At 37.6% G+C, this 12469-nt stretch overlaps 1 protein-coding gene across 1 annotated transcript; it reads right to left on the bottom strand.

Annotated features, from left to right (window-relative positions):
• Positions 1–261: 261 nt before the first annotated feature.
• LOC129178623 (low choriolytic enzyme-like) lies at positions 262–9044 on the bottom strand. Its single transcript, XM_054771003.1, has 11 exons — positions 8920–9044; positions 7828–7936; positions 7631–7718; positions 6831–6858; positions 6180–6227; positions 5951–6082; positions 4746–4866; positions 4340–4518; positions 3120–3201; positions 1519–1643; positions 262–459 (listed from the first exon to the last, which is right to left on the bottom strand). The coding sequence occupies exons 3-11, from the start codon at positions 7685–7687 to the stop codon at positions 452–454; spliced, it is 780 nt and encodes a 259-aa protein (XP_054626978.1). The 5' UTR covers positions 7688–7718; positions 7828–7936; positions 8920–9044; the 3' UTR covers positions 262–451.
• Positions 9045–12469: the final 3425 nt, after the last annotated feature.

Raw genomic sequence — 12469 nt, 5'->3', positions numbered from 1 at the left:
GAGAATGCTGGTGTCGCAGACCCCCCCCGCTGTTCAGAGATGGCTTTAGAGGATAAATACACTGGATCTTGCACCAGTTTCTCAGACTAAAGCTGTCCTGTCTAGCCTGACTCGTGTTTGTCCCACCTAGTCTGATGAAACCTGCTTGGATGAGAGGCGAAACGTCTTCTAAGACAACCTCAACAGTCCAGTTGCAATCGATTCAATGCCCTGAGACTTTAAACTGTCTCTTAACAATCTCTCTCCTATTTCTTTTTTTTACCTGACGTATACCGTCTAAACAGAAAATGGCACAAAAATTCTGATTCGAAAGTATAGCCGCAGTTCCGCTCTCCTTGTCTCATATTCGCAGGCATTAATTTCGCCTGCTTGTTCATTCGTTTTAGGCTGGAAGCATGTACGATGAAATGAGAGCTGCAGAATCTGACGGCCAACACGTTCCCTCTATGGTTTACACATCTGCAAGAAAAATAGTAGATTGTGACAAAACAAGGTCATAATACTCATAATACTCGCAAACATGATCACATTCACTTTCATTCACAATATTTTAATACTGCACCATTCATTCTATTTTTGAGTACAGTGGTACCTCACCTAACAACCACCCCGGTTAGCGTGTTTTTCGGGTAACATCCCAAATTTTGCATTCGCCTGCTTGTTTAGCATCCAAAACACTGTCCAGTTTGTTTACGCCGCCATCTTGGATCAATAGTACGCACGCATGGGTATGCATTGTCATCACCACTTCCTGCATCTGTGAAGCAGTCGTGTCTCGCTGCGTCCCGCCACGCAACAGCAGGCGTTACCCTTAGCTTCATTAATTCCATTATCTACACCTACTTGAGAATTCCCCCCGACTTGCTCCAAGAGATGGTGGAAAAGTGAACCCATTCATGTGAATGAGACACGCAGAGACACGCTTTGATACACACCGCCTGCATTGTTTGCACATTGGTTGCGCCACCTTTTTAGTGCTTTTATGGATTTTACATTTGTCAAATTTGACAGCAGCACGTTTTTTTGGTGAACAAATTGCTGTTATATGGTTGTCCATTTGTTTTTGTCCAAGAGTGTCCACTATAGGTAAAATCATGTTAAATGTTCACGTCTCCATTTCATACAGTAGGTCATGTTTGTGGCATTATTATTTGAATGTAAAATTGCATGTTAAAAATCCTTTAACGTTTTGTGGCAGGAGTGCATAAACTGGGTAAAAGTGATGTTAAATGTTGTCCATTCATTTGCCATTTGTAATTATGTTTGCATTATTTTGTGCTTGTAAAACTATAATTAATGTCTATAAAATGTGTTTTGTGTTAACATTTTTGGGATTCATTGAATTTACATAATTTTCTGTGGGAAAATTTGCTTTGGTTAGAGTCCGTTTTGGTTTGGAACGGATTAATGACGTTAACCAAGGCACCACTGAAGTTAAAGTATTCTCAAATAATAGAAAGTGGAAATGAAAGTCTATATTTGCCACCTCAGTGAATAACCCGAAAAAAACGGACTTACCACACTGATAGAGCTCATTGACACGTGCAGTGTCATTGCCGCTCATCTCCTGAGCACCACCAATCACCTCGTCAGGATTGTTTATGGCAACAATGGTTGGTTCTCCGTTTTTGGAAAAAGCCATGCTGGAAGACAAATAACATTTAAAAAAAAAATCATCAGTGGCATACAGAACAGTAATCCTATGAAAATGGGAAGCCAGTTCATCATAAATATTGCTGATTTATTACAGTCAATTTATTACAGAGGTCAGTTATTACAGTCAACTCAGCTCAAGTTTCATGATAAAGAAATAAAGACCACCTTATAGAACAGGGGTTCTCAAATGGTTTCAACCTGGGACCCACATTTTCCAAGGGTAATTAGGTGTGACCCACTTTATTTTTATTTATTTTTTATTATATACATAATTTTACACTTTCTCTTTTATTTGGTATATTTTATATTTTATGTTTTCATTTATGATTATTGTATTTATTTTTACTTTTATTTAACTAATTGTAATTTATTTTTATTACTGATATATTTTCACACTTTTTAAAAGTCTTTTTTATTTGATATATTTGTATTTATTTTTTTCACTTATTAAGTTTTTTTAACTTTATTTTTACTTTGTATTTATTTTATTTGTATTTGTTTTTTATTATTTGTATATTTGTACACTTTCTTTCTTTAAGTCTATATTATTTGATATATTCTTATTTATTTTTTCATTTATACATTATTATACTTTTATTTAAGTCAAACCAAGCAAATGCATACATAAATGTCATACATAAATGTCATCCAATGAAACAGTATTACAGATAATTACATGTCCAAAGCGCATTTTCGAGGAATTTATTAAGACATTTTGTCAAGCAAATGAGGAAGGACATACCTGCATGCAAATAATGCATAAATGAAAATTAAATATGAAAAATGACCTGATAAGACTACAAAATCACATATTTCAATGATACCAAAGAGGAAGATGACTAAAATATTCCTCAATTTTACTTCAAAATAAAAAAAAACATGTCAGCCATCGGTTGTATGTGACATATTTTTATGTCATTTTTGACTTTGACTCATCTGCGACCACTGTTATAGAATACATGCCACACCCATTAGAGCAGGCGTTTTCTAAGTGTGAGGCGTGACTTTGAGTGGTGACAGTGGGATCATATGACATTAAAAAAAACATTAAAATTGTAGCTAAACACACCAGCTGACGACAAAAAACAGTATTTGATTCCAGTCTCACATTTAAGCTGTCTATCTGTGCCATTTCGAATGTTTAGGCAAAATGTTAAAATGAAATATATTGAACGTTTAAATAGATTAATTCAATCATTTTCTATGCCGCTTGATCTTCACTAGGGTGTTAAAACAGATACTGATATTTAAAATGTTTCACAAATATGTTGGACGCAACATATTTTGCCATTGTCTTAAAAAAAAAGAAACTTAAAAGGCAGGCTCATTAGCTGTGTGGCCCACAGTGTGAGACTTTGAAAACCCCCTGCATGAGAGTAATATGCAGGTTATACTCCCGTGCAAGCGTTTTCAACGTCTCACACTGTGAGCCTCACTACTAGAAGCCACACGTTCATACTCACTTGCTGTAGTGCATGACAGAGTCAAAGTCGTAGGGAGTGCTCAAGTTGTTCGTGTCCACCTTCTGAAAGTTTCTTTCAGCTCCTGCACGCAAGATCAGACCAGAATAAATACAAATATACAGTGGGACCTTGGTTAGCATCATTAATTGGTTCCAGAAGGCCCAACTCCAACCGAAACAGACATTAACCGAATTAATTTTTCCCATAAGAAATAATGTACAGTGCCGAAAATTCTTGTGTATAAGCCGCACCCACTAAATTTAGAAGAAAAAACTGATTTGTACATAAAGCCGCATCGGTGTATAAGCCGGTCATAAAATGGCATATTGTGGTGCGCACGGGTCCGTGAGGACCAGGCAGCTTGAATTCAAGAAATAACTCATGACAAAATTGCCACATTGTATCGTTGGGAACAGCCAAGTCTTCAATGGAGACAAAAGTAACCTTGTTCATTTATCCCTTTCATTTGTAATTTGTATAAATTTAGAATTGCTTTATGCATGTAAAACTATCACTGTAAAACTATAAAAATGTGTTCTGTGGGGGGTTTTTAGAGTCAGTTTCTGATGGCATCATAGACAGGCGACACAGCTGACTTCTGGATCCAGTTGCCATTTTGTTAGCAAGCTAAGGATGCTAACAGGATGTTTTATGATGACAATACATTACAAACACAGTTGTAACACTGACTGGAAAATGTACGCAAACCGTGGCAAAATTTTGGCGTAAATTTTAGAAAAACTTGCTAACCAGGGCGGACGCTAACCACGGTTAACCAATGTAATTGAATACTGTAAATTTCGGACTACAAGCCGCTACTTTTTTCACACGCTTTAAAATCTGCGGCTTAATTGATGCGGCTAATTTATGGTTAAAAGAACTACAGTTCCCATGATGCTAAGAGTGCAGATTCAGGAAGTAGTGAAGTGTACACTAATATCCCATTTGTGTTTTGATCGGACAAATCTTAAGTAAGTTTGACCAAGTGTAGAATGACTACAGCTTCTGCTTGGACATTAACACCGCGGCAGTTGTAGGTAGGATTTCAGGGTTTATAGTGTGTCTTTAAAATATCCCATGCTACAACGTGGACACCTGACGCTTATAGACAAGTGCAGCCTATATATGTTATCTTCTTTTTTGCCATGTCTTCTTCTGAGTGTTTGCATCAAGGTGTGTGGAAAATATGGCCTGCATGTGATCTAGGTAGGCGAGCTAACCGTCTTTGATGTTGTCGAAGTTAATGGTGACGTGATCATCTCTGTCAGAGCGAACTTGCTCATGGTGGAATCCAAGGGCATGAAGAACCTCATGCTGCACAGTGCCAAGGTACACACAGCCGTTTTTCTGCAAGGAGATTGCCTGTCCTCTGGGCTGACGACCCAGGTACGACCAACACCTGACACAGACATTATTCGGAAAATTTCTGAGTTTAATCATCAAGAACCAAACAGCTGTACCGTCCACTTTCATTTGCTGAAAGTCAAACTGCCGACTTTTGTTGTCGGCAGTTCCCTCCTACTACTTCTTCTTCTCCTACTACTAGAGATCTTCACCACAAGACAAATAGCTAACCTCTTCTTATTCTGTCCCATTAACTTCAATGTGCTGCATGTGATTCCCTACCCAGATCCTGGGAAGAAGTACAGGTAGTTTCTATGCCACCAGCGTCTCCACCTAAAGCGAATGCAGGTGTCTTTATAGAAACTCAGCAAGCCACGGATGATGGTCGATCGCTCTGTGCGGCCTGTGGACACACACATGCAGTACTGGTAGTGAGTGCCCTCTCAACATTATTCTAGTTATCTACAGTACCTATTGAAATCACTTGTCCTAAAAATGCACTGAAACATGCAGTACGAGCACACTGAGGTGCAATACAGCATAGGACAATGCAACCCAATGCCATACATCAGGGGTGTCCAAAGTGCGGCCCGGGGGCCTTTTGTGGCTCACGGCTGTGTTTTCATTGGCCCGTGGCACATTCTAAAGATATCCTTTTAGACTAAAATTCTAGAAAAAAAAAAAGTAAAAATTGAATGATCGGCAGTAATTTTACAAGAATAAAGTCAAAATATATATTAAAAAAAGTTGTAATCTAACAAAAATTTGTAATTTTACAAGAATAATGTCATAATATTATGAGCAAAAATAAATCATTTTAATAGGTTGAAATATTAAAGTAAGAAGATTTTTTTTTATAGTCGTAACATAATGAGAAAAAAACAACAAATATATTTAAACATATTTGAAAATTAGGTTGTGGAAATAATGCTACTTGGATGAAGTCAAAATATGGGGAAAAAAGTCATTATATTACAAGAAGAACATGTACAAGAAGAAAGTTGAAAAGTTGGAAATGAAATGGGAAAAAGAAAGCAACTGTCATTTTCTGAGAATAAAGTCCAAATACTCAGAGAAAAACATCATATTCCAATGTGAAAAAAGTAGGATTTTCATGAAAATAAACCCGTAATATTATGAAGAAAAATAATGCAATTTTAAATATTAAAGAAAAAAAATGTTATATATATATTTTTTGTAATATTACTGTATGAGAAACAAACAAAACAAATAGGTTGAGAAAACTTTATTATATTATGAGAATAAAGTCAAAATGTTATGGGAATAAAGTGATAATATCAGGAGAACAACATGGACAAGAAGAAAGCTGAAAAACTCCAAATAGAAATGGAAAAAAGAACAGCTGTAATTTTGTGAGTCCAAATATGATGAGAAAAAAGTCATGCAGTATTCTAATGAGAAAAAAAGTATCATTTTTACAAAAATAAATAAATAAATAAGAAATAAATAAATGGATGATTACTTACTGTAAGATGAGGAGATAGAGATGGGAATGTAGACATATTTTCCATATTTCGGCCATTTGCATCCTGTGTCTGTGCAGGGATCGGCATTCCTTTGCACATTTAAGGCGATGTCGCCATGAATCAGATGCGTCGCTTCAAACAGCAAACAGAAGAAATATATTCAAATTAATTATACAAATACAAAGATATGTGTGTGTGTGTGTGTGTGTGTGTGTGTGTGTGCTCTTACTTATGTTTGCATTTACCCTTGCAATGATTTCGTTGACATCCAGGTTTTCTAAAAATAAATAAATAAATAAATAAGTTAAAAAAATACATATATATATATATATATACAATTTACAATTAATTTAATTTACAATTAAATTAATAAGTGAATAAATTAAACATAACAATTACTACTGTCCTGGTTAAGTTTATAAATCTAGAACAGGGGTGTCCAAACCTTTTCCGTACAGAAAAATAAAAAAATTACACTTTTTGAAGCAACCCATGTAGATATGCTGGGACGTACAGCTAACAAAGCGTATTATTAGTATGAACTTTTTCTCCTTACGTTACACTTTTTTGCTGTTTTTTTTTTTTTTTTACAAATATTTCAAATTTCTTATTGTACATTATTTTCATGTACTTTATTTTCATAATATTTTGACTTCATTATCATAATATTACCACTTTTTCCCCAACCTAATTTTAAAATTGCAACTTTATTCTGTTGTTTGTTTGTTGTTTGTTTTCCTGTTTAAGCATATTTTTAAAATGTGCCAAGGGCCGATAAAAAAAACAGTCACGCGCCGTAAATGGCCCCCAGGCCACACTTTGGACACCCCTGATCTAGCAGAAAGAGTGGGTCAACACTTTTCTGCACAGGTTTACTTACCATTCTCATCACTGCCCTTGGACACGGTCTGAAAAACAAAAATACATCACTTTTTTGTCTCTGTATAAGGCAAATTAAAAATGATTTTGGTGTATGTTTTTACTAGGGCTGTCAAAAATTGCATATTAATGACAGTAACTAATTTATTTAATTAATTTTGTTAAAAAAAAAACAATTTGTGCAATTAACGCAGGTCAAGCCACCCCCTCTCTGTTATGACGACAGACGGGGACGCAATCGACTCCCCACCGAGTCTGCCGTTCTTTTCACAACAACATCTTTATTAAGTGTGTATGTTTGGTCTAAATAAACAGAAAGACAAAGAAAAACAGTAAGTGGATATTCTTATCACTCACTAGGGTCATTCTTACTGCAGAAGGTACAACTTGCTGCATTTAAATATGCATTCAGCTTCAAAAATTACATGGTGTCTGTGAACGCAACCCTTAATGGCTCATAATAACACGGTTAAAGTGTGATTCTGCTACTATTAAAAAGACTAGTGTTAGGTAAAATATCTTTTCAGACATGTGCGCTATCTTTTAGCCTGATTTAAATTTTCAGTTCATTTGGAGCTGTTAATACATACAAATATATAAAATTGTGTGCTGAAATTTATTTTTTTGTTCATAAAATACAGTTTAAAAAAGGGGGCATATTTCACACAGTTGTGAATAGTGATTAATCAGATCAATTAATTTGAAAACTGATTAATTTGATGAAAATATTTAATCCTTTGACTAAAATGTTTAATAATTTGACAGCTCTTTTTTTTTTTTTTACATATTTAGTATTCTTACTGGATAAATGCTTATCAGTGACAGCAACAGGATGATAGAAGTCATGATTGGAGTCATGATTGCAGTCTGATTTCGTTAATCTTCAAATCTGGGTGAAAAAAAGACAGAGTAATAAGATAATATGTCCTCTGCAGTAAGTAATGTGACAAGTAGCCAAGTTATACGCAAGTAGTAAGTAATAAGTAGGTGATGTTTACCTTTCCTGCCAGGTCCCCGATGCTTGGATGCATATGCTCGAGGCTCCTGCTTTATATTCGTCTCACAACGGGCGTGTCTGTTCATCTCTGCTGTCAATCAAAATACTTTCTTTGCAGGAAAATGAAGAGATAGTATTGATGCAGGAAGGATGTCACAACAAGAAGGATAATTAAGAGAGAACAGGATTCGTAATAATGATATCATGAATACAGTACAGGTGACATAGTTAGAATGGAATCTAGTAGAAGAAGGTATATTTCCAGTTTTTTCACTTATGACAGTAACAGTAACTTATGACAGTATGACAGTAATCTCCGTGAAGGTTGAATGCTTTGCTCGCTTGCCTCGGGTTAAATGTCATCCTCCTTCTCATTTACCAATACTTGAATTCCTTATGAGAAATGGAGTTTTTAACTTTGCTATCTTTGTGTCCTCAATGTCGTCAAAGTCTAACTTTAGCGTAAGGACTGGTCGCCGGTAGTGTTTGTCTGAGTTTGACCGATTCCGGTTCCGATTCCTCATTTCGATTCTGGTTCCGAACGATTCTCGATTCCGATTCTTTTCAGAGGTAGGGTCATAAAAGTTTGCATGGTTTAAATGAGGGCGCTAAATAAAGTTCTTGGATGAAATGTCTGAATGTCTCAATGATTTTTTTTCCATTATATGAACATTTTTTTTGTGTCTTGAAAAAACAATTACACATATCCTGTTGTTTATGTGTTGGAGAGTGTCTTATGATGCAGAATAGACAAAGTATAACTTAACCATGTTACTGAGTTCCTACTAACCTGTGTGCAGAAAGTCGATGGTTTGATTTAGTTTTTTTTTAACAAACTCCCTTCAACGCAATAGTAATTTATTGGCGGTCCCTATTATACACAATCAGCGATTAGAGCGGCACTTCCCGTGCAAGCTCCCCGCACCATGTAAGAGCAGGCCGTGCACAGTGAGGGGGAACTACCAGTGTTGCTACGGAGCTGAATATCTAACTGCCAACGTGAACTTAACAGCGACGGAGATGAATATCCAACGTCCAAGGTGAAACTAACTTCACTACGGTAAACAAGTACGGTGAATGGAGTAACACTTACATGGGGTCTGATCAACTTCCTGGCTAAAGCTGGGGTTAACATCAGGTCGTTTGTCTATGAAAAAATACACAGCCTTATTACGTTAGCTGGATATTTGAGTCAACCACCGTATTCGCAGGATAAAGTACAGTTTGTTTGCTGCTTCAAGGTTGGCATAAGATCAGCGTAATTTATTGTTTTACTTACCTGAATGGTCGGAAGAAGTCTGAAAATACAGTGGAACCTCAGTTAGCGTCCGCCCCGGTTAGTGTGATTTTTGGCTAACATCGAAAATCTACGCCAAAATTTTCCTGTTAACGTACAATATGCCGCGCATTTTCGTGTGTTATTAGTACGGCGGGTGAGTCCAACTGTGTTCTTAATGTATTTTTATCACAAACATCCTTGTTAGCGTAGCTGGCTAACAAAGCGGCAACCGGAACCGAAAGTTACATTGCCTCTCTTTGATGTCATCCGCGGTTGACTCAAACATTTTAACACAAAAGATATTTTTATAGTTTTACAATTGTGGTTTGACATGCATTCTTTAAATTTCTAATTTATTGTTAAAACTAGACAAGAAAGTAAACACAACATGGATAGAGGGATGACAGACAAAGTAGAAAGAGAGAAAAGACAGCGTTCAGTCTGCTCTGATCAGGAGTTCCTGTGCCTGCTCCACACCGTAAAACATCAGGCAGATGTCATTTACGTAGTCCAGGTCTGCAAGGGCTCCTTCTTGACTTTCTAGGTGTTTAGTGTGGATTTCACCTGGCTATGCAGCTCAGTAAGTTAACAGTAAGTAATGTGTAACGACTACGTTAGTGTAAAACATACGCTAATATAGCATTATTGGGTTATTGTGTTGATGCTCTGCTGGTGTTCACCAGTGTGTTTATTAAATATCATTGAAAATGTCAAAAGGTCACACAGAGTTATGCAATCACACTAAATAAGCATGACAAGGCATCAAAATCATCACTAAACCATTTTTAAGCTGACAGCTTTAGGGTTGAAAACTCTCCTCGATTACTATTTAGATTGACTTCCCACGACGTGTTCAAACCCTGTGGAGTGCGGTTACATATAATTCTGTGCATTCTTTTCATCTTCTACGAAGGATCAACAGCATCGTGACACGCTATAAGTGGTATGTACAAAAACAGTCTCAGACTTTACTTGATCATCCGACTCAACTCTGTCCTGTCAACATGACTGAATGAATTCCACAGTATGTACAAAATTGTTTCGCTCCAAGATTCAAGTTTCCAAACCTACTACTCAACTTCTCAGTTTTAAGTCCCGGTGATGTTACCTCTGTGGTGTTGTAGTGTCAGCATGTTAACATAAACAAAACCAAAAAGCCCGTCAGTGTCTCCTGGGAGCAAAGGCAGAATGGACACATTTGAAGTTCATACAGTCGATAGGGCTCCAATGGGTATTTGAATGCTTTGTTAGGAATTAAGAAGAAGCGTTTTATTGTCATGAATTGACGTGTTTTACTTGCAGATTCATTAAATTTGCTACCTTTAACCCATCACACCGGTGAACACAACAAAAACTGGATCGGGCAGGTGGGGAGGGGGGGATATACTGTATTTATCATTAGGGTTTAGGTGACTTGGTCAAGGGTACCACATCAAGTACAGGCAAGTGGGGATGGACAGTCCATTGCCACATTTCCTCGAGGTTTAGTATGGTTTATTTCAAACATGCATACAATGTTACATTGCTCACACAGCTCCAAAGGCCAACCCCCTCCCGTCTCTGAATGCACCTGTCCAATGCCCAGCTCCCCGGCGTCCCCCGCACGCACGGCCAAACCCACAAGGATGCATGATCCATGGCCAGACCAACAATTGTGATGGTTAATTTTGAACAGTCCTCTTTATCAAGCCACTGACATCTCAACATCATGCGCCATCTGTCAACTGCACTGACAAAACATTTTGGTCAAGGGTCGTTTTTTTAAGGATTATGCAAAACTAGTTTCCAGCTAACTTTGCATAAGGTATGCCAAGGATGACTTCATTAGTTTTAGGTGAGGATCCGGATAAAGATAGTTGGTGCTCGGCACCCAACATTCTATAGTAGGATCTATTTATCAGCTCCTCACAACAGTGAGGTCTGACTGAATCGTAAGCAGAAAACTGTCCCTACAAGTCTTGGGGCAGGGGTGGATTGGCTGTTGGGATTACTAGGAGTTTTCCCAGTGGGTTGATCGAACTGGGCAGATGGACTACCGTTCGTTTATTCATTGCAGCGCCTTACAATGTTACACTATATAAAATGGAACTTGAGACGGGCCAAGCACGATGACCAAGCGGAAAACGGCTACTCAAGTTGAAGCCCGTTTCCCTTTCGACAGCCCGAAAGCTCATCAATTGGCTCTGCTGTTTTTGCTAACGTGTGATTGGCCGTGCCCACTGTCACTCCATGAGTGCCCAGACTTGCTTTTGTTAGTTAGCCAGGAGTCCATGTTCATCTGCACTGTAAGTTAACATGTTGGTCATCTGTCCTGCCTGGGTCACGTCAGCAGGAGTGATTTTAATATGGAAGATTAATCACATAAAGTATTCACATTAACATTTGAATCAGTGGCGGCTTCTGGTCTTTGAAACAGAGGAAGATCAGTGAGGTCTGACGTAGATCTAACATGATTTTAGCAACGCTGTCTGCTGCCATACTGGCTGGGCTAACTAACAAGCTACACCTCCCATAACGGTGATATGATTTACGAACTACCAAAATTCACATTGGGATTATGTAGTTGACTTACAATATACTATGTACAAAGTGACAAAATATCTCTAGAATTGAATTGCTGGGAAATACTTCACTCAGAAAGAGACTTCACATCTGTTCTGACCGCTGTCTCCCCTTTCCCGGCATACAACGCAGGCATGCGGACTCAGTTAGTCAAAATCAAGAACCGCGCTGCTCCATAGATCGCCAGTGAAGCACAGCTTCCCAAGGAAGTGACGATTTTTTTTGGTTTATCCAATCAGGGCCTTACTTTGTCGCTGTGAGTTTCCATGAGCTGTAGCTTGAGCATCAATGAAGATTTACCACAGCGTCCGTGTTGCTGCCGAGGGAGGAGCGCCCGCATCAGAGAGCAAACTCACTCAACAGCAAGAAATTAGCTAACATGAGAGTCCGACATGACATAGTGAAAAAAGGTTAAAGTTCTCCTCCCATTCCACATGCAATTGCTACCTTTATGGCTTCTTATTTTGTCCTTCTTCCCCACTCAGTTTCAAGCAATTTTGTAAGGTTAGAATAACTAAATTGAAGGCTAACTAGTTAGCTTGGAAGCTTGCTTGAAGTGGTGGCCGTCTCTTGTGTCCCTGCTAACCAATTCCATGCAACAACAATGACATTTTGCGATACCAACGTGAGTTATTGTGTCTTATTATTGCTTATCATGTCTATTATATTGAGTAATGCGAATATAAAGGTGACTATTGGGGTGTTATTTCATGTCTACGGGGCTCTAATAATGTTAAAAAGATGTTTTTAGAAGATCATAAACAGGTTTTTTATGCTCTAACTACAAAAATATTCAATGTAT

The sequence above is a fragment of the Dunckerocampus dactyliophorus genome, chromosome 3, assembly GCF_027744805.1.
Source record: "Dunckerocampus dactyliophorus isolate RoL2022-P2 chromosome 3, RoL_Ddac_1.1, whole genome shotgun sequence".
NCBI lineage: Eukaryota > Metazoa > Chordata > Actinopteri > Syngnathiformes > Syngnathidae > Dunckerocampus > Dunckerocampus dactyliophorus.
The sequence above is the reverse complement of the archived record's forward strand: the minus strand, read 5'-3'. Positions and strand labels throughout refer to the sequence as shown.